Source organism: Salminus brasiliensis, chromosome 10 (genome assembly GCF_030463535.1).
Source record: "Salminus brasiliensis chromosome 10, fSalBra1.hap2, whole genome shotgun sequence".
In the NCBI taxonomy this organism is placed as follows: Eukaryota; Metazoa; Chordata; class Actinopteri; order Characiformes; family Bryconidae; genus Salminus; species Salminus brasiliensis.
The window spans coordinates 13,944,542-13,966,372 of record NC_132887.1 but is presented as its reverse complement, the minus strand read 5'-3'; the positions used below and the strand labels follow the sequence as shown (position 1 = coordinate 13,966,372).

General features: G+C 40.2%; 3 protein-coding genes across 3 annotated transcripts; 2 read left to right on the top strand and 1 right to left on the bottom strand.

Annotated features, from left to right (window-relative positions):
- The first annotated feature begins 576 nt into the window (after positions 1-576).
- Positions 577-5,515, top strand: rmnd1 (required for meiotic nuclear division 1 homolog). Its single transcript, XM_072690372.1, has 11 exons — positions 577-1,567; positions 1,649-1,757; positions 2,051-2,126; positions 2,224-2,263; positions 2,443-2,543; positions 2,664-2,770; positions 2,859-2,923; positions 3,132-3,208; positions 3,289-3,409; positions 3,611-3,727; positions 4,951-5,515. Exons 1-11 carry the CDS (start codon positions 1,121-1,123, stop codon positions 4,981-4,983), a joined length of 1,293 nt encoding a protein of 430 aa, XP_072546473.1. The 5' UTR covers positions 577-1,120; the 3' UTR covers positions 4,984-5,515.
- A 505-nt stretch (positions 5,516-6,020) lies between these two features.
- zbtb2a (zinc finger and BTB domain containing 2a) lies at positions 6,021-9,672 on the top strand. Its single transcript, XM_072689331.1, has 3 exons — positions 6,021-6,122; positions 7,171-7,359; positions 7,519-9,672. The coding sequence occupies exons 2-3, from the start codon at positions 7,187-7,189 to the stop codon at positions 8,696-8,698; spliced, it is 1,353 nt and encodes a 450-aa protein (XP_072545432.1). The 5' UTR covers positions 6,021-6,122; positions 7,171-7,186; the 3' UTR covers positions 8,699-9,672.
- akap12a (A kinase (PRKA) anchor protein 12a) lies at positions 8,788-21,738 on the bottom strand. The gene is made up of 4 exons (XM_072689330.1): positions 21,514-21,738; positions 19,435-19,534; positions 11,141-19,271; positions 8,788-10,964 (listed from the first exon to the last, which is right to left on the bottom strand). The coding sequence occupies exons 1-3, from the start codon at positions 21,619-21,621 to the stop codon at positions 11,152-11,154; spliced, it is 8,328 nt and encodes a 2,775-aa protein (XP_072545431.1). The 5' UTR covers positions 21,622-21,738; the 3' UTR covers positions 8,788-10,964; positions 11,141-11,151.
- Between the last annotated feature and the right edge of the window lie 93 nt (positions 21,739-21,831).

The window sequence follows — 21,831 nt, the reverse complement described above, 5'->3', positions numbered from 1 at the left end:
GGCTCAAAATATCAAAATATAAAAGTTGCAGATAGTTAATTAATATTAGTCAATTAAGGAATTAAGACTAAATAAGACTAAAATTGGCGCCACTAACAATTGTTGGAAAAATATTATTTCAAAATAATAACTTAGTATTTCTAAATAACGAGATAGTATCTCAAAATTATAATGAAGTATCTAAAAAACAACGAGATAGCAAATCTCATTAAAGCCAGTCTTTTATTTTAAGTGGCGTTAAATTCGCTTGCATAGTGAATCAAACAATGTGACTTTAAAACAATATAATACGTATGATGTAAACACTATGCAGAATCACATTAAAATAAATAATAAATAAAAAATAGAGTATAGAATATTTTTCTAATATTATCTAATATCTATCTAATATCTAATAATCAAGCAATTAGCTATAACGTTAGCCCACTTGTTAAATAAGTAAATGCGTTTGTTAAATAAGTAAATGCGTGTGTTAAATAAGTACGCAATTTAGGGAAGTGTTTAGGGACCCAGAGCCGTGACGAAGCGTTGAGCCTTAATCACGTGACCTGAAACGTAAAACGTGATGTCACGAACACAAGAAGCGCACATGCCCACCCTGTACAGTTTATTCGAGATAAACTTGCCCTGAACTGGTTGTAATAATGTGTCTTTAGAAACGGGCGTGCTGGTAGATTCAGTCATGGTTATCCGTTGTTGTGTTTTCAGAAGGAGCATATTTGGTATGTGGCTTAGTGAACTGTAGCTAACTAGCAGCCCGGTGGCTCATTCTGCAGTAACCTGCATGTTAGCTAGCTGCTGCTCGGCTGGCTTGCTCACAGTGCCCAGCGTGAGACTTCTGTTTATTTTGACAAGTGGTGTCTGTGAGAGGGTCGATGTTAAAGAAGTGAAAAGCTTCACCAGCTTTACCAGATGACGAAAATTGATACAAGTTAGCAAGCTAGCTAAGTGCGCAATGGAGGTCTGAAGTTTGACAGCTTAACTCGCTGCTACTGGCTTAGTCAAGGTCAGTGATAAGAAATCAGAAACCAGACTCCAAAGTCTGTTTAGCTAGCTAGTATTATACAGATGGGCTTCATACAACCGCCATAAACGTTTTTATTTGCACAGGTGGTTAAGTATGCTAGCCAGGTCTTTTCCAGCACTGCCGATGTGGAGACTGCAGCAGCCCTCGGAGAGGATCCGTCTCTCCGGTTTACTTCCAGCACTAGCAGAACGGGTGGGAAATGGCTCTCGCTCCAGTGTCAAGTGCTTTTCACCAAGTATCTTGGCTCGCAGACCGTCATCACATATCCCTCATCCAGACAAGAAGGACAGTCACACCATCACACCCCATTCTTGGTGGTTTTCAGGACTGCAAAGAGGAGCATTGAAAGGACCTCATATGTTTTACACTAAATCACTTGTCTTAAGTATGATGCCCAAAACATGGCGTGTGCACATGAGACTACAGTCAACCACAACAGCTACTAAATCTCTGAAGCAAGGAGGCGTACCTGGCAAAAGAACATTAAAGGGACCAAGGACAAAGCAGCCATCAAGAGCCAACCTGCCTGCCCCAGAGGAGGCAAGTTATGGTTCATAACATCTTACTCTCATCTTTCTCTCATGTAAGTCTCATGTAACTCTTAATGTTTCTGTTTTACAGGACATGATGCAGTGTGTTGCCTATGCAACTGCAGACCAGTACCACCTACCTACTCTCTGCCATGATCTAATGGCCAATGGCTTTTTTGAAATAAGAGACCTTCCCAGAGGTTAGCCAAACATGAGCGTTTTCTCCTTAATATTACTGCTTTAAATGGCTAGTGTAAAAGTGTAAACACTTTTCAGATTGGATGTAAACATGTAACATAATTTACTACATAAAGCTGTTATAGTCAGCATCTTGTCATTTCCTGTCCTTGTGTCCTTTATTTAAATGTAATGCAATTTGGAATAAGACTATTCTTATAAAATAAGAATTTAATTTGGAATCATCTTTCTGTCCTAAAATTCTAAAAATGTAACCAATGTGACAGAATATTGTACACATATTACTGTGTTTCAGATGCCTCAAATGTCTTGGTGATTGGAACAGAGATGGCATCAAAACCAGATGACACTGCTATGATTTTCTTTTTCAGGTATGCCAAAAAAAACTCTTTTTCTCATGGCGGGTGTTTTTTGCCACTGACTGCATTTATAAAGTGCTTACACTTAAATAGTCTTTCCTCCCCACAGAGAAGGCTCAGTGGTTTTCTGGAATGTCACTGAGAAAGATGTGAGTAAAAGTGTTTTGTCCTGTGTTTATTTATTTTTTATTTTAATGCAGACTAAATGTCCTTACTTCTAAAAATATCTCAAATTCTCATGTATAACTGTCAGCGTTTGTTTAGCAATGTGTTCCACAGGTTATATTGTTTAAACTGTTTTAACATAGCCGTATATTAATAATTACAGATTAAGAAAGTGATGAGAATATTGGAGCAACACGAGATTGAGCCGTATGAAGTGGCCTTGGTTCACTGGGAAAATGAAGAGATCAATTACGCAGTAGGAGAGTATGTCATAACATGGCTCGTTTGCTAGTATATTGATACACATGGATATTTCTTCTTGCATGTTACAGCTCAAATGACTTCCATGGTCTAAATGAATATCTGTTTTACTGTTAATTATAGGGGAAATTCAAAGCTACACAGAGGAAACTTCATATTTAATAGCGAGATGGACTACGAACAGCAACTTCTGCAGAAGTTTGCATTTTCCAATGCTCTTTCTCTGTCAGGTAGGCTGGATATATTTTCATATTACTGCATGACTCTTCATCTTTTTACCCCTTAACATTAGCCTTATTTTTAAAATTTGTATTGCAGTTAAGCTGGCAATATGGGAGATCTCTCTGGATAACTTTGTTGAATCTATACAGTCAATTCCTGAGGTAGCTTCCACTTTTACAGTAATCTGAATGTTTCAGTGTATATGAAATATTAGGACTAAAACATTAATATGGGATAGGATATGATCTAGAATACAGATTTTATTTGTCTGTATGTTAAATATGCATTATTCTAAATGTCTAAAGAACATTAGAACTTTATCTGAGTTGTGATCAAAGTCCCAAGACATATCATATACTCTCCCAACAGACGCTGAAATCTGGAAAAACAGTTAAACTCTCCAGGGCAGAGGTTTTGCAGAAAATAGGAGAACTTTTTTCACTGAGGTAAGAAGCCACCAACAGAATAATGAGACTGGCATTTTGGTAAAGTATATAGTTCACATTATAATTTTGTAATTTTACAGGCACTGCATAAACCTCCGCTCTGATCTACTTATCACACCTGACTTTTACTGGGACAGAGAGGACCTGGAGCAGCTGTATGACAAAACCTGTCAGTTTCTCAGTATCAACCGTAGGGTCAAGGTAATGATGTCTTTTGTTTGTATCCAGTCAGCACATCAAGAGAAACAGATAATAATATAATAAGTGATAATATTTATAGACTTGTATTTATAGAAAGTAAGGGGTGTAATAATTGCTGTAGTTACATCTTGCTTTTTCATTTTAGCTTTATTTTGCCTGCCAATGGATCAAAATGTGTTTCACATGTGCGCTGTTGTGTAGGTTGTCAATGAGAAGCTGCAGCACTGCACTGAACTGACAGATCTCATGAGGAATCACCTTAGTGAAAAGCACAGTCTCCGGCTGGAGTGGATGATTGTAATCCTCATCACTATAGAGGTCAGATGATGTATTCTGCTTTCAGATACACTGCTTCTTGATTGAACACCATTGCTGTTTATGGTATATTGCCTTTCATTAGTTCAACCTTAGTGTAAATTGCTGCCAAAATGTAGGTGAAAGGCAAGATGATTACCTCTCAGTTAAAAGAGCATTGATGATGTAATGGGGTGCTCACTTACAGCGGGGTTTGAACCCAGGCCGCCGTGTTGGAGGGCCGGCGCGCTACTAAGTGAGCTACCACGATCACGTGACCAACGGGCCCAAGTGCAGAGTCTTTAATCTTAGAACAGGCAAAATGGAAACGAGAAATAAATCACCGGGGACTCGAACCCAGGCCGCCGCGTCACGATACCGACGCTCTGCCGCTTCACCAAAGCGGCAGTTATCGAAGCGGCCAACAAAAGAAATGTAAAGGGGGAGACGTCGCGTCTAACGCGAAATAAAGGTGGGAAAACAAAGGACGCCAGGGGAGTACTGGCTACCTCTTTAACTCTAGAGGAAACTACAACTGAAGGGCAAAAAGGATCTCCCAAAAGAAACAAGAAAACTGAAAAGTTACAGGGAAGACAGACACCTGCCTTCCTCTGTAACACGAGTGTATGTGTGCAAACACACACACACACACAGAGACACACACACCAGGGAAGACAGACACTCCTGCCTTCTTCTGGTACACGAGTGTATGTGTGCTACACGCACACACACACACAGACACACACACCAGGGAAGACAGACACTCCTGCCTTCCTCTGGTACACAAGTGTATGAGTGCTACACGCACACACACACAGACACCGGGAGACAGACTCGGGAGAGACACACGAAGGGGAGTGACCCACACTCAGCCTTCCACTCGAGACCCATAGACTGACACACAGACACACAGACCACCAGAGTCAAAAGATCCAGCAGTGGGGCAACTGGATCTGTGTGCCTATATAGCCTACTGCCCAGGTGTAGGGAATTGGGCTCAATTACTGGCTGGGGTGACTCGAGGCCTCCCCCTGGTGGCAGGGGGAGGCCTTGCCCTAGAGCCACCCCTTACAGATACACTCTCTTACATTGCTCAATGACTAATTCATAGTAAAGTAATAATAGTGCAGTGATTACATAAAGTGCAAATTGTAATTCTGACTTCTGCAGAGAACATAGCACAAACCACAAAATGTAATGTAAAATAAATTCTTACTTAATAAAATCTTACTGTCTTCTGTCTGAAGGTAATGTTTGAACTGGCCCGGGTGATCTTCTAAAGAGACGGGAGAAGATGCGCCAGTTATGGCGGAGGATGATCATCTGTATGAAATCTGCTACCGACAAAACCTTCTCCAAAAGGAAAGATGAAAAGTGTGTTTAGTGTTGAAATGCTGTAGCTTTAAATCTCAGTGTTGTCAGATGTTCATACCCTGTCCTTACAAGTTAAACAAAATAAATGCTGTTATTTGTCTCATTATAAATGTGCAGTGTTTGTTGTCTTAGTGAGATAAATAACTGAATTGAAATGAATCTCAAAAAGTAACGACCAGCATATCCTTTCGCAGCTGGCACACCAATCTAATAGCTGCCTGTACACTAAATCTTAAAAGCTGCCAGCACACCAATCTGCACATTTGAAAGCAGCCGAAACGTCGACCGGTACACCTTAAAGCAGTTGTTGAAATACATTACATAGAGGTCAGTCTGTTTCTGATGTTCATTTCCAGTCCCAAGTGATACCACTGTTTTTTCCCCATCCAGTTCCACATCCTTTCTTATGGGCTGGATGATGTGCTTGTAAAGGAAGTTCTGCGCTGTGGTTAACAGTAGTCTTGGAAGTTAGATTCAGATTATCGATTCGATTCTTTTGAACTTTCTGTTTGAATGAATCAACCACGTGATTAAACGTCTCATAAACACAACGGCCAATGTTTTTCTCTTCAACATTCGGGATTTAATCTCAGCTACTCAGTTAGACTGAATAACAGAAATGACTTCAAATCAGCAAACTCTACAAATAATTTGTTCTTAATATCTTACAATGTGCTATTTTAAATTGGAAATGAATGATTACCTTCTGAAATTATGACCTGCTTAAAACCCCTCACTTGCTGGACCTGGCAATAGTTCAGCATATATATTAAACTTGGAAAATTAAACAACTGAGCACCGGTCCTCGGGAAGCTAGATTCAGTTTGAACTCGTAATAAAGTTGTTCACAAGAACCGATTCACTCGCGAGTCGGACATCCGACAGTCCGACAGTCGACAGCGGCCTCGCGTTAGAATCATGTGATTCAAAGTAGGACTCCGGAAACAGCGACTACATCCGCGGGAGAATTTCTGCTGCTCTCGTCTAGCTGTCGTAGTATGAAGACTGCCACGGCTCATCTTATAGAGGATACAGGCCGAGTACAGTAAGTGAAATCTGAGTTAGAGCCTGGGTTAGATAAGTAAAGCCAAGTTAAAGTTACGAATGGCCGCGGGGAACTGCTTAGCCGGTGCCTGCTAATTCCGGTTATCGGTGGTGTAACGCTAGCCGAGGTCAGTTCAACTTCGTGTGAACCCGTTTCTACTCTGGCTTGGCATTTCTTTTATGAACAGTCGCGTAGTATGACCCTTTTTAAACTTAGAAAGTAAATGATGTATCTTAAAGACCTCTAAAAGTGTGTTAAGTGAAGTTACTCGCTGTACCAGCAGCTATGTCCTGCTAGGCTCCGCTAGAGCAGCCGCTAAGTAACTCGCACGTTCAGAGGAACTGCAGCTGTAACAGCTAGCTGGGTTAGTAGTCCGCGTTTAGCAGAGGTAGCGCTAGCTAGTTGTTGATGCTGTGGGTCATAAAAACTTCTTGAAGCTTTCCCTCTCATGTTTGCTAGCTATAATGTGAACATGTAGCTAAATAAACCAGGACTATAACCTTTCTTTGCATTATCTTCAACTAAGGTTGCAACAGGGACCCCTTCGTGTTTGGGAAAACGCATACCTCACTGATTGAACTTATTATTGCAATGTTTACATGTTACCATGTTATCTGGAGAAAAAGTCAGTTCTTGTGATGTTTGACGTTAAACTTTCATCAATCCATTAAACTACCAATACTGTTCAGATTCATCATTTTTTGTACTCCTGTAATCCTGTTTTGGGAAAATTATTTTGCTGGAATAAAAAAGGATATACAGATTAATGGTCTCTTTTACTCAAGATAGGTTGCATTTGGTCTTCTGTCACTGTAACACCTCTGTACTTATCATTTACTTGATTTTACAAATGTAAAGATTCATGTGTATTGTAATGTTGTTGTTATGTCCCATGTTTTTTTTGTTTGTTTTTTTTTGGTAATATGAAAGTTCATATTGGCCTGGGGAGCCCTTGGCTCTATGACAGGGATCCTTTAAAAATGGCTCTACACAAGATCGAGGACTGTTGAAAAACTGTTTCATTTGCATGCTGATGTGTGTTTTGTAGTTACGTAGGCTGAAGAATGGAGTTGGCCCACCACGGTCTTGTTCTTCTACAGCGGCTGAATGCTCAGAGGGAGTATGGTTTCCTGTGTGACTGCACAGTGGCTATTGGGGATGTTTATTTTAAGGCTCACAAGGCTGTCCTTGCAGCATTTTCAGATTATTTTCGCATGCTGTTTGTTCACCAAGACAGGTACCCAAACCTCAATATTTAACTTATAAAATGTATATTGTCTGCTGTTGTTGTGTTCAAAATATTGATTGTAGTTGTAAATGTGATTGGTAAATAAAGCAAGTAGGTTGCCTCTCAATTTATTCCCAAAGTTTACTCAACTCGACTTCTGTTTTTCAGCGATTGTGTGCGCCTGAAGCCTTCGGATATACAACCAGAAATCTTCAGCTATCTGCTTAACCTGATGTACACAGGACAGCTGACCACACAAATGATTGATCCTCATCACTTAGAGCAGGGAGTAAAATTCCTGCATGCATACCCTCTTTTACAAGAGGCAAGCCTTCTTATTCACCCAGAGTCACAATGCGTTCCTTTGACAAGCTCTCTGTATGGGATCCAGATCTCTGATCAGCCATGTGGTTTGCCCAGTAAGAACGCAACGTGCAAACGCCACACCTTACCCGAGAACAGTTGCAAGACCATGACCCAGTGCTTTTCAGAAGTTGCGGAAACAAAAGCCAACACAGTAGTGGGTGTTCACGTTGAGGAGTCCCCTAGTGAGATCCCTGCGTCCACTACCATCCAACATATCACTTCTGGTATAATGAGAAGAAATGCCTCTTTTAGGAAACATTACATTTGCAGTTACTGCGGGAGTCGCTTTAACCAGAGATGTCATTTGAAGGAGCATCTCCTTCTCCATGCCAACCAGTCCTTTGAACATCATATGTCGTCCATGGTAGATGGCTGTGCTATGGAACTAGAAGGTCAAGATGTGGAAGATGAGGTCCTGCGTGTTGACAGTGATGATGTAAGTGACACTGAACTACAGATGAGGAGGGAGAATACCCCGCCTCCTTCAGATATCGCTGATATAGACAACCTGGAAGCCTTGGAGCGTGAGGTGAAGCGGCGGAAGTTTGAATGTCCAACTTGCGGCCGCAAGTTCATCCAGAAGAGCCACTGGCGGGAGCACATGTACATCCACACAGGAAAGCCGTACAAGTGCAGTGCCTGTGGGAAGAGCTTTTGCAGAGCTAGTCAAGCCTCCAGACATGTATGCCTGATTCAGGGTGCTGAGTCGTACACAATGGTGAATAAGCAGAGCATGGTGCTGTGTGGTGGAGAAGATAACAGCCAAGTAGAGGCACTTTTCTTGTCTTCAAGCAGACGTTACAAATGCAGCATTTGTGCATTGCCATTTTGCAGCCCTTCTGAGGTCCTCAAACATCAGTGTCAAACTGAGGTGATGGTGACACCCGAGCAAGAAGATCCGTCAGGTGAACATACAAGTGGCAGTTCAGTAACAGAAGAATCAGTCCCCAATACAGTGACCATGTCTGCGGAGGAAGTTTAGCAGGAACGGAGTCTGATGAGCAGAAGTCAATGTTGAAGTATTTGTTTTTAATTTTATTTCAAAATCTATTTTTGTACATTTTGGGGGCCAGAAAAATGCAAAGAAGGACACAGCTTACGTTCTACTGTTGTTCAAGGTACTGTCTTCTGTGTGCCATATAATAAATGCCAATACCAGTGTTTCTGTGTGTATCAGGAGAATATCAACAAGTATGGCAGACGTTTGTGATTTCAAAGATCAGATTGTTTGCTTGTAAAGAGAACTGCAGCCAATTAATTTATTTATTTAAGAGATATGTAGAAGAGAAAGAGAGAGTTTCTTTATTTTAATAGATTGTATGCACTCTATTCATTAATAAACTCAGTTCACAGACCCTTTAATGTTTTGTTTGTTTAAATAAATTGAACATAATTTGTATTATTTCATAAAATGGTTGTTGATTGAATCAGGTATATATATGTGGTAAATTGTTCGGTTTAAGAAATTATTTGTTTTCTCTAAGATGCACAGATTAACTATTTGTACAGATGTTTTCATGGCTACAGCTTAATGCATGTAAAATGTTCCTAAAATACTGTCCAGACAGGAACATTCAAACTTCTGTGAAGCGGGAAACATATCACTGATGGCAGATTTTCTGTTGTTTTTAACTGTTTTCATTACTGTTTTGAAGTCTTTTCCATAATGATAAACTTTGAAACTCCTCATGTCTATGAAGATGTCTAGGCTGAAAGGCAGACTTTATGTAAAATATGTCATCAAATTAACATTGCAAATACTTAGAATGTTAAAAAAAATAAAAAATAAAAAAAACAAGACAGATGATTCTCAATAAATAAATGACCATAGACTTATAAAACCCAGAGACAGAAAATTCATTGTCTTTAACGTCATTTCAAATCTGAAATAAATGGTGATATTAAATACTGAATAACCATAGGTAAAGTGAAACAAAGGTGTCTAGATATCCAATCTTTTGCAAAGGTTTGGGCCCCCCAGGCCAAAAAACTATGTAATTCTTGATTTTCTAAGTTTAAATAAATGCACATCATCTGCAGAAAATACACATCTGCACATTCTAAATAATACTTACTACATAATTACTGTTTATTTGTTTAATATTATACGATTACATAAATTATATGCATGATATATGTTAAGCTTAATTTTACATTTTATTACCACACACAAATAGGAATGGTGCTGTAAAATGTGCAGTTTGTTTCCTGTAGAGGTTGTTTCCACTTTCCAAAATGTATCATTTGCCCAGGTGTGCCAACATATTTGTACAGGACTGTGTATGTATGTGATACCATACCAGGCAGTCACATAAAATATTTAAAACTTTGTCTCAGTAATTTAAAATGTGTAAAAACACATCTAATATTAGAATAAATACAAATAAACCAAAAAACATAAAAGGTAAAATTTCTCAGTTAAGCTTTTGTTATGTATTTAGAAGAACACAGTTTTCTGACTCCAGACACTGTATGGATTCGTTCAGTTCCACCAGCAGCTCACCAGAATTACTTTATTGAAGGACTGATTTGATAAACGAAAAAAAGGAAGGTAGCTGTGAAAACTGGACATCCTTAATGAGAGTTTAAAATGGCAAAGCTAAAACACACACACATCGAATCACATTGTATGCATTCTTTGTTTTATTTATTTGTATTTATTCCAGTGTTAGTGTTTTTAAATGCTTACTGTCCAGATCAATTACACCATATATAATTGGATGTTTGGACACCCTCAGCCAAATGATATTTTGTCATTTTTATTTAATTGAAGTAGTAAACACAGCTTCTGTAGCTAATTAAACATAAAATACCATATATCTGGCATATTCTAATGCAGTTACATTATTCTTACATAACATAAATAAAATCATGGATGATGTAAATAAAAGTACAAAATCATATTACAATATAAAATGAAAAAAAAAACTTCACTGGATTATTCTATTTCTAGAGCTTGGTAAAATGATCCTGTTTTATACAGGCTTTTAAAATTGACATACATTCAGTGCCTGGTCCATGAATGATCTTTCCCGTCAAGCATTGGGTTTTTACTTGGTACACATGTTTTGCAACTTGTCACAGCCTTTAACTTTGCGTTGCTTCTCTCAGACCTGGGCAGATATTAATGCTGGGTGCCGTGTGCCACCTAACCATACAAATTTGTAGTAATGCTGCTGTTTCCAGAGACTGACTGAAGACTAGTCTCTGGAACGATGCATTAATTTGGAAAAGTTTGCCTGTCCGGTCTGTAAAATAAACAATAAAACGAAAGAGATATCACTATATATATATATTATATATATATATATATATATATATATATATATATTATTATCCAAATGTATTACCTTGTTATTTAAAGTACATTGTGACAAAACTGTGTATTACAGCATCCAGCACATTGTGTAGTTTAAACACTTACATGGTTTTGCTCTACTTGGTGGTCCATTGCGATTTACCAACTGTGTTGGTGATGGAACACTCATCATCTCTAATGTCATCAACCGCATCCTCCCACACATCATCATCCACATCTGGTAGGGGTTCAGCTGTCTTCAGCATGGAGACAGCAACCTCTGCTGGTCCTCTGCTGACTGTTTCAAGACTCTTAGTGTCCTTGTTGCACTCCTTCTGCGCGAACTGTTCCGTTGTCTCTGTTACTTTTACTGCCTCTATCGGAGATTCTTTAACTTCAAACATAACTGCATCTGATGCTTCCTTGTGTATATCCTTTACTTCTGGTGCTACCGCTGGTATTTCTGCTTCCTTTACTCCTGTGCCAACTGTCTGTACCACTGGAACAATAGTTGGTATTTGGATAACTGTTGGTTTTTCAGTTGCTGGGACAATTGTTGGTGTTTCAACCAGTGTTTGTCTTTGAACCACCAGAGCTACTGTTGGTGGGTTTATAATAGAAGCTGTTGCTGTTTTTTCAACAATTGATGTTAATACTGATGCCTCTTCTTTTGTCACCTGAAGCTCTGTTATCACTGATTTCATAGCTGGTTGTTTTACTTCCACCTTTATTTCTGTTACAGCATGTGCTGCAATTTTTGGTGTATTAATATCAGCTGCATCTGAAGTCTCAGGTTTAGTTTGGTTTAACTCCATTGGCACTTCTGGTTTCTGCACCAAAAGAACAGCAGCTGGCATTTGTATTGTTGGGACTACTGTAGATGTTTGCAGCACTGGTACCTTGACTGGTGTTTGTACTATTGCGGTCACTGGTGACTTACTGACTACTGATGTTAAAACTGAGGACCCAACTTTGTCTTCTTTCACTGATGACACAACAGGGCTCTGTGGATCAAGCTTCTTTTCCATACATGTCTGCAGCAGAGTTTCTGTTGTAAGTGCTGAAGTCACAGCTGGTAATTCTGCTTCCAGTCCAGACACTGCTGTTTGTATGACTGTCTCTGCTGCCACAGGCAATTCAAACATTGGTTTGGTTAACTCAACAACAACAGGTGTCCTGATTTTTGCATCCTTCTCTTCAACCGAAACTGCTATTTCTGTATCTTTTGACACTGGTGCTTGTAGTACAGGTACCACTGTTGGTTTTTGCATGATTGGGGCCACTGCTGGTGTTTCTCCTTGTGTTGATATTTCTTCTAAAGTGGCGTCTTGGGCTACTGCTGGTACTGTCATTAGTGGCTGCACATTTGTGTCTTTTATCACTGATACCACTGGCATAGTAGTGGTATTTTCATCCAGATTTGTTGCTACAGTCTTCACCACTGGTCTTTCTACTCCAGGCCTGGTTACCACTGATGTTACCACTGGTCTTTCCACTCCAGGCTTGGTTACCATTGATGTTACCACTGGTCTTTCTACACCAGGCTCAGTAACGACTGATGTCACCACTGGTCTTTCTACACCAGGCTCAGTAACGACTGATGTCACCACTGGTCTTTCTACTCCAGGCTCAGTAACGACTGATGTCAGCACTGGTCTTTCTACTCCAGGCTCAGTAACAACTGATGTCACCACTGGTCTTTCTACACCAGGCTCAGTAACGACTGATGTCACCACTGGTCTTTCTACACCAGGCTCAGTAACGACTGATGTCACCACTGGTCTTTCTACTCCAGGCTCAGTAACAACTGATGTCACCTCTGGTCTTTCTAATCCAGGTGCGGTTAACTCTGGTGTCACTACTGATCTTTCTACTTTATGAACGGTTACCCCTGATGTTACCACTAGTGTTTTTACTTTAGGCTCTGTTACCATGGATCTTGCCATTGGTGTCACCACTGGTGTTTCTACTTCAGGCTCTGTTACCATGGATCTTGCCACTGATGTCACCACAGATGTTTCTACTTTAAGAACTGTTACCCCTGATTTCACCACAGGTGTTTCTACTTCAGGCTCTGTTACCACTGATGGCACCACAAGTGTTTCTACTTTAAGTTCTTTTACCACTGATGTTTCTACTTTAGGCTCTGTTACCACTGATGTCACTACAGGTGTTTCTACTTTAAGCTCTTTTACCACTGATGTTTCTACTTTAGGCTCTGTTACCACTGATGTCACCACAGGTGTTTCTACTTTAAGCTCTTTTACCACTGATGTTTCTACTTCAGGCTCTGTTACCACTGATGGCACCACAGGTGTTTCTACTTTAAGCTCTTTTACCACTGATGTTTCTACTTCAGGCTCTGTTACCACTGATGTCACCACAGGTGTTTCTACTTTAAGCTCTTTTACCACTGATGTTTCTACTTCAGGCTCTGTTACCACTGATGTCACCACAGGTGTTTCTACTTTAAGCTCTTTTACCACTGATGTTTCTACTTCAGGCTCTGTTACCACTGATGGCACCACAGGTGTTTCTACTTTAAGAACTGTTACCACTGATGTTTCTACTTTAGGCTCTGTCACCACTGATGTCACCACAGGTGTTTCTACTTTAAGCTCTTTTACCACTGATGTTTCTACTTCAGGCTCTGTTACCACTGATGGCACCACAGGTGTTTCTACTTTAAGAACTGTTACCCCTGATTTCACCACAGGTGTTTCTATTTCAGGCTCTGTTACCACTGATGGCACCACACGTGCTTCTACTTTAAGCTCTTTTACCACTGATGTTTCTACTTTAGGCTCTGTTACCACTGATGTCACCACAGGTGTTTCTACTTTAAGCTCTTTTACCACTGATGTTTCTACTTCAGGCTCTGTTACCACTGATGGCACCACAGGTGTTTCTACTTTAAAAACTGTTACCCCTGATTTCACCGCAGGTGTTTCTACTTCAGGCTCTGTTACCACTGATGGCACCACAGGTGTTTCTACTTTAAGTTCTTTTACCATTGATGTTTCTACTTTAGGCTCTGTTACCACTGATGTCACCACAGGTGTTTCTACTTTAAGCTCTTTTACCACTGATGTTTCTACTTCAGGCTCTGTTACCATTGGTGGCACCACAGGTGTTTCTACCTTAAGCTCTTTTACCACCAATGTTTCTACTTCAGGCTCTGTTACCACTGATGGCACCACAGGTGTTTCTACTTTAAGCTCTTTTACCAGTGATGCTACCACTGGTGTTTCTTTAGACTCTGTTACCACTGATGTTAGCACAACATGTTTTTCTATGTTAATGTCTTTTACCACTGATGTTTCTGCTTCAGGCTCTGTTACCCGTAATGTCACCACAGGTGTTTCTACTTCAAGCATTTTTACTGCTGATGTTACCAGTGATGTTTCTAATGTAGGCTCTGTTACTACTGATGTTACCACTGATGTTTCTACATCAGGCTCTGTTACCACTGATATCACAATAGGTGTTTCTATGTTAATGTCTTTTACCACAGGTGTTTCTACTTCAGGCTCTGTTACCCGTGATGTCACCACTGGTGTTTCTACTTCAAGCTTTTTTACCACTGATGTTACCACTGGTATTTCTAATTTTGGCTCTGTTACCACTGATATTACCATTGGTGTTTCTACTTTAAGATCTGTTAACCCTGATGTCACCACTGGTGTTTCTACTTCAAGCTCTTTTACCACTGATGTCACTACTGGTGTTTCCACTTGAAGTTCTGTTACCACAGCTGTTTCCAATTTAACCTCTGTTACTGCATGTGTTTCTTCCTTTGGCTCTATCACCTCCAGTGCCTCTGCTTTATGTTCATTCATTACCTGTGGTTGGACTGTTAGTGTAGATTTATTTTCAGCTACCTTTGGTGGTTCTGTTACCTGCTCAGTTGACTCTACTTTCTCTGGTTCAGAGATGGTCATGGTTGTTTTCCTTTTTAGTTCAATTGCAGCCAATGTTTCTGCATCCATTTCAGAGGCTGCTGCTTCTTTTACTTTCAGTGTTGGAGCGTTGGAGTGCTGTTCAGAGTCTGCTCTAATTTCAGTCTTCAGTTCACTTACATCTTCTTGACATATTCGTTTAGTTTCATTAGACCCCTCATTGTTATCCAAAATGACTTCAGATTGTTTTGTTTCTTTAACATGTATGACTGCTACTTCGGAATCTCTTTTGGTCACTTTCACAGTATCTTCAGCAGCTTGCTTTTCTTCCTTGCAAAATTGGAGACTCGATTCTGTTCCTTGATTCTCTTCTGGTTTGAAAGGAACAAGGTCCACTTGTAGTTGTTGCCCTCTGTCAACTTCAGTTCTCAGAGACAGTGCAACTGGCTCTAAATTTTCTTGGTCCGTTGCAGTTTCAGAGCCAACTTCAGGTTTTGCTGTTATTTCCTTTTGCTCTGGTGCATCCTCTGAAAGTGTGCCAAAAGTTACAACTTCATCATCTTTACATGTTTCTTTGGTCTCTGGCATTGCTGAATCTTCTTCTAGAGACTTTGCAGCTGCCTCTGTACTATGTGCAGCTACACCGAATTCAAGATTTAGATTTTTTGGTTGTGCTTCAGTTTTGTCCATCGTTAATGGTTGGCACTCCCCCTCTGCAGATTCCTGTTGGAGGATTGTTAGTTGTTGTGTATTTTCCATCTGTTTTCCAGCTTCATCAAGAGTTACTATGTCTGCTTCATCACTTGTGCCTTGTTTTGGTTTGTAATTTTTAACAATGGTTATATTTGTATCTACAGACTCTGTTTCGACTACATCCAATACTTCTTGTGGATGTTCAAATTCACTGCATTCATCAGTGCTAACTGCTGAAAGAAGAACTTCCTTGACTGCTACATTCAGCTGCTTTTCCTCACATGGGGGTTCGGCTTGAAGGAGAGTTTCCATTTTAATGTAGGAAATAATCTCAGCTAAATTTTCACAACTTTCTTCTGCAGGTGTAGGTTCAATCTGCTGTTGTGCTGTCCTGTTTTCTCTGATTTCTTCTACTCTTTCATAGATATCTGCCACATCCACTGCAGTGGCAACATCAGGTACTGTCTCAACATTTGCTTTTGCTGACCCTATCTCAATGCTTTTCACTTCCACTTGTATTTCATGACCATCCAGATAGTGTATCGAAGCAACATTTTCCATTTGACGCTTATCTTCTAATTCCACTTCCACTGCCTCTACCTTGACAGAATCTGAGACTGGGCTTACTATGCTAATTGCCTCCGTGGTTTCTGGACATTCTACAGCCGATGTCAGAACTTCAACCATTTTCTCCACAATTTCTGTGGCTTCAACTATTGCAGTCTCTTGCCTTGAGGCTACAACATTATGTGTTACAGTTTCTACTACTTCAGCTAGAGTGACTTGAACAGCATCTTCTGTGATTTCTGAGGCTTCATCTATAGTACTGTCAGCTATTGAGACAATCACATTTTGTTCAACTGTTTCAGCTAGTTCGGCTAGAGCGACTTGCTCAATATCTGTAACTGATAATTTAACGTCTGGAAGTCTGTGCTCTTTTTCACCCTCAACAGTTATTTCAGTGCACAGGACTGGCTGTTTATGGACAGGTTCCTCTAAAGCCATTTCCAGTGGACCCCCAATCTCAGGAACGCTAGTCATGCTCTTTGTAATAACCTGCTCCTCGAGAAGAGTTTCATCTTGTACTTCACTGACAACTGCCATCTGAACCGGTGCAAGCTTTTGATTGCCATTTATTACATCTGCTGGATATTCTTTTACTTCATCTTGGACCACTGGAGAAACTTCACTCTTTTTGCTTTCCTTCATCACATCAGCATGCATTTGGGAGGTTTCTTCCAACTCTTTTTTGGTTTCAGCCAGCAAAGTTTTGGCATCATCAAGGAAAACTGCTTCATGCATCTCAGTTTTTATTTCTTTGATGTCAACTTCATAAACATCATCTGTTGCAAGTCCTGCTAACTCCGATCCTTCAGTCAAGTCTTCAGAAACAAGTTCTGTTGGTAGAGCTTCAGTGATCTCAGATATTCCTTCAACAAGAGGTGAAGGAAGAACTTCAGCATCTCCAATTTCTTGAGACAGAAGGCCTATACAGATGGAAGTGGCTTCTGCTTTTTCGTGGGCGACAATAACTTTTGTCTCAGCTGTTATAGTTGACTCGATAAAATAGGGAGCCTCTGGGTCTTTGTCTTGTATAGAGATTGACATAACACATGGAGTCATGGAGCTGGTTTCAGCAGTTTCCTGTAAGATTACATCTGCTTTGCCAAAATCATAATCAGATGGTACTGGTGTTACATTCCCAGATGTTTTAGGAGACTCTGTTAGCTGGGAGACTGCTGACACCATCTCAGTAGTTTCGTCCCCATCTAACTGCTCAGATGCAGGCTCAGGGGCAGTGACTGCATCAGCTGTCAGCTCTACAAAGTCTTCAGCTAAGGTGTCGTCTTGAGTTGTCCATTCAGCAGAGGATACTGGTGTTGCCACACTTTCCTCAATAATTCCTTCCTCTGGAATGTCACTAAGTTGCTGATGTTTGCTTATAAAGTCTGTCAAATCCTCAATATAATCTGAAGGCATGGGCAAAACTGCAGGCCTCACATCATGTGAAGTTTTTGTTTCTTTGGGTTTGTCCTCTTCAATCAAGGGTTGCATCTCTTTCTGCAGTTCTGTTCCATCTGTAATTTCTTTCAAACTTTCAGGTTCAATTATTTCATATTCAGATAATGGAACAATTGCTGGTGTTTCATCATCTTCATTGTCTGTTCCCATGCCTTTACCTGCCTCGTCAGATGATGTGTGTTCTTGCTGACCCTCTGACCTTTTCTTTTTACGTCCTGGGATTAGTTTCTTTATAGAACATGAAGACTCATCTTTGGTAATCTCAGTGTCTGAAGGTATGTGCTCAGATGAACCACTTTCTTCCATTCTGGCCTTCTTTTTTGGGGTAACTAATTTTTTAAGAGATTTCCACGTAGATCCACTTTCTTCCCCTGCAGGACTTCCAGCTTGTTCATTGGAGGATGTAAGATGATCATAATCGCCTTCAGTGGAGCTTCCAAGTGGTGATTCAGTTGGTTTTCTGAGTTCTTCACCTTTGTCTTGCGATGCATCTTCAGAGTCAGATGTTTTTCGGGCTCTTTTCTTGGTAGATCCAAGACATATCAGAGATTCCCAGGAAACAGTTGAATCCGACTTCTTTTTTGATTCCTCAGGACTAATATCTGTGATCTCATCCTCATCAGCAAGCTTTGGTTCTTCCACCTTTGCGTCTTCTTCCTCCTTCTGACCCGGGACTAATTCTGAGGAGGGCTGAAGCTTTTCATTGGCTTTTTCGCCAGGCTCAATCAAGCTTGTTTCAGCAGGTTTTGTATCTCTCTGTCTTCTTGTGGAAAGTTTTCTAAAAAGCCTCTTAAGTGGACTTGCTGGTACTTTATCTTGTTCTTGAGAATTGGTTAGTTCTTTCTCAGCTACAGGCGTCCACTCATCTCCCACACCTGTCTGTACATCTTTACCTACTTCAGGTGTAATATTAGAGATGTTAAGGCAAATACATGTACTGTCTTGTTCTTCTGCAGTACAAATGAGTTTTTCACTCTCCTCTTTGTCAGTTCTCTTGAGCTCTTCCTCCTTATTCTCTTTCAGTGTATCCTCTTTTCTCTTCTTTCTGAAGTTAGCAAAAATTCCTTGTGTGAAAAATCGCTTAAATGGCGACATAAGTTCCTCAGGCTCTGGGCTTTGCGGGACCTCCTCCAACTGTCCTTTATCAGGAAGAACTTCCTCATTGCGTTCTGTGATCTCTGAGATTTGACTAATTGCCATTTCACTGTCTGTTTCAGGAGATATATCACCACCCTTAGATTCATCTTGCATATCACACATCGTAATGTTCTTCTTCGTCTCATCAGCATCTGCCTCCTGCTCATTTGTGCTGACAGGACTTTCTTCCGTGGTGTCCCTAGAATCCTCTGAAGAAATTGCAACTTTTTTGTCCTGCTCATTTGTAGTTGGCTCATCTGCATCGATTTTGTCAACCTTGTCTTTTTTCAGAGTGAATTTAAATCCAACAAATCTAAACATTTTTTTGAAGCCAACTTCAATGTCACTTTGTTTGCCAGTCTCCTCATCCTCTTTTACTGTCACTCCATCTGCATTCGTCTCCTCAGCCTCAGTCTCTTCAGTGTTTGCTTGAGAGGTATCACCTTCTTGAAGATCTTCAGTTGTTTCAGTACCATCTTCTTTAAGCGTCACATATCCAGATCCAACTGAAATTATATGATTCAACAGTTGTGATAACATTTGAGTTTGGGAAGGATACAGTATATACTAACATCCACTCCAAACTTCAAGTTCCACTCCAAGTGCTTTTTATCATTAACTGTAACAGAAAAAGGTCACTTTCAAGGAAAACGTTTGTGATGAACATACCATCTTCATGGGCTATTTCTTCATAGGGGACGTTTAAGTCATCTGCCTGGCTCTCTGTCTTCCCGTTTAAGCTTGATATCTGTCCATTCTTCTGGAGCAACTAGATAAAAAGTGAGACAGGTTAAGGGTTCAAGTTAAAAGTCAGTACAAAATAAAATATGAAAAACAGTAAGAACAAGCTAGGATACTAGATCATTCAACAAGCTGACCTCAATAATGCTCTCGCAACTGAATGCTATCAAATGTTCATGGAAATGCTGTAAAAATCCTTCACTGGACAGTAGAGACAGTTACTCCAACAAAAACAGGATAAACTCTTTTTTTTTTATACCCGTGATTTCAGAAGAAACAATGAATGACCTGGTGTCCTAATACACATTGTCCATATAGCACCATTACATAGAAAAGCACTGCCAATAAAACGGGATGCTCTGGAACAGTGAAACAGGAACCTAAGGCCACCATGCCAATACCAAGTGACTAGATGGGTTTAAGGTTTTCCAGAATTGGGTCGTGGAGCAATGGAACTGTGTTCTCTGGAGTGATGAAGCAGCAGTAAGTACCTCGGAGTGGAGTTTGTTATCCAGAATTATTGCTAACCATCCAACATCTGTACTAGTGTTTAAAGCCTTCCCAGATGAATAGGGGCTTTATGTGGCAAACGTTTGATTTCTAAGAAAGCGTTAGATAAGCAAGTCTACAGATATGTGCACAAATAATGTATGTTGCAACCAGATTTAATAAGACTGTTTATCTGAATGCAACCATTTTTAGTATGTTTTTAGTAGAGAGACCATGTGTAATGTGCTCTTAAATATAGCACTTAAAATAGGCTATGTATTATTATTATTATTATTATTAGTAGTAGTTTTTTATAGAGAACACAGCTTTTCTGAAGTGCCTGATAAAGGCTGATGAGGCCACTTCAGGGCCATGCAGAAAACTTATTTTTTTGTTATATTACAACTTCAGCAGTAAAATTGCCATTTGGTTAATCTGACTGACAAAAATTCATTCTTCTCAGGATATTTCTGACCTAAAAGAGGACCTTAAAAACGAATATTAAAACTTTAGACCCAGTAGCATTATTCTTATAAGCTATGTGGATAGGAACGGCACTGTCATATAATGAACTCAGGTCCAGCAGTAGAACCCATTTTTACATTTGAGTTATATTACTCTGATTCTTTTGGACTTTGAACTTTTGGAAGATAATGCAGTGGGAATTCACTTTACAGTCACAAGCAGAAGTTAGTTTTTTTTTGTTTTTTAGTGTCCCTGTGTGCAACCTTCATGTGACTTCATTATGTTTACACTGTTTGCATATGAGTAATAAATTGTGACTCCACAACGAAGCTTAATGCACAGCATTAACATTAGGCTCTGCAGTAATTCCAGGAGCTAAATAAATGAGATGTTAAATTTGGAACAAGTTACCTCTGAAGACTTAGAGAATCATCAATAATCTTGTTCTAATGCGGCTGACTCCAACATGTTTAACAAGGAAAATCGATGCAACAGCTATTTGGGGTGCAGCTGGAGGAAATTGTATATTTCCTTTGGGAGAAGACTTTCAGATATATAACACTGCATTACTGAGTACATTAGGAGTAATTTAAGACTTAAATATGTCTGTGTGGAGTTAAAGCTTTCAGTTGTTTACTTATTATTAAATAGAGATATTAGAAAACAGCTAATTATTTAGAAATACAATATTAAAGCCAGTGGTACATGGTGGGAAAAGTGCCAAATTTACACACACATCTAAAAGGGCATAAACTCAAGTAGGCTTTCCAAAAATGAAAGAGTGCTCATTGCTAAAGCATAGGTACTTTATTAAATGTATCATTCTTTAATGCCTTGACTTGAAGTATTTCCTGAAGACTCCTTATGTAGGCTAGGCTATGCAAGGACACAGAGGCTAACTGGCAACATCACAACAGCTCCATCCACTGCAGTGGCTGCAGCAGCAGAAAAGCTCACTAAGTTCTTTTCCCCACAGTAATGTTTGCCTGCCAACAACGTCAGACGAAAAGCAATCCCCTGAACACCAGCCTGCTCTACTGACTCCTGCTTTACCTTATCCTCAGCACTGTCTTCTTGAGCTTCGTCCTGTCCCGCGCTGGGCTCGCTGACCGTGCTTTCGTCCCGCTTGCTGTCCCGCTGCGCTGAGCTTAAAGCCCCCATCTTCAGCCCACCTTGTCGAGGCGAGCTCCAAGCGTTCGCAGCTGGAAGGAATATCCAGTGATGAGTGGAGGGTATTTCGCCTCGTCCAGCGCGGTCGGACTCCCGATTGGTGCAGCTGACTCGCCGCACGCGCTTTTTTACAAACCATCCTCCCCTCGCTATCACATGCCCAGGCCGGTGTCCCGCCTCAACACACAACCAGGGGGAGGG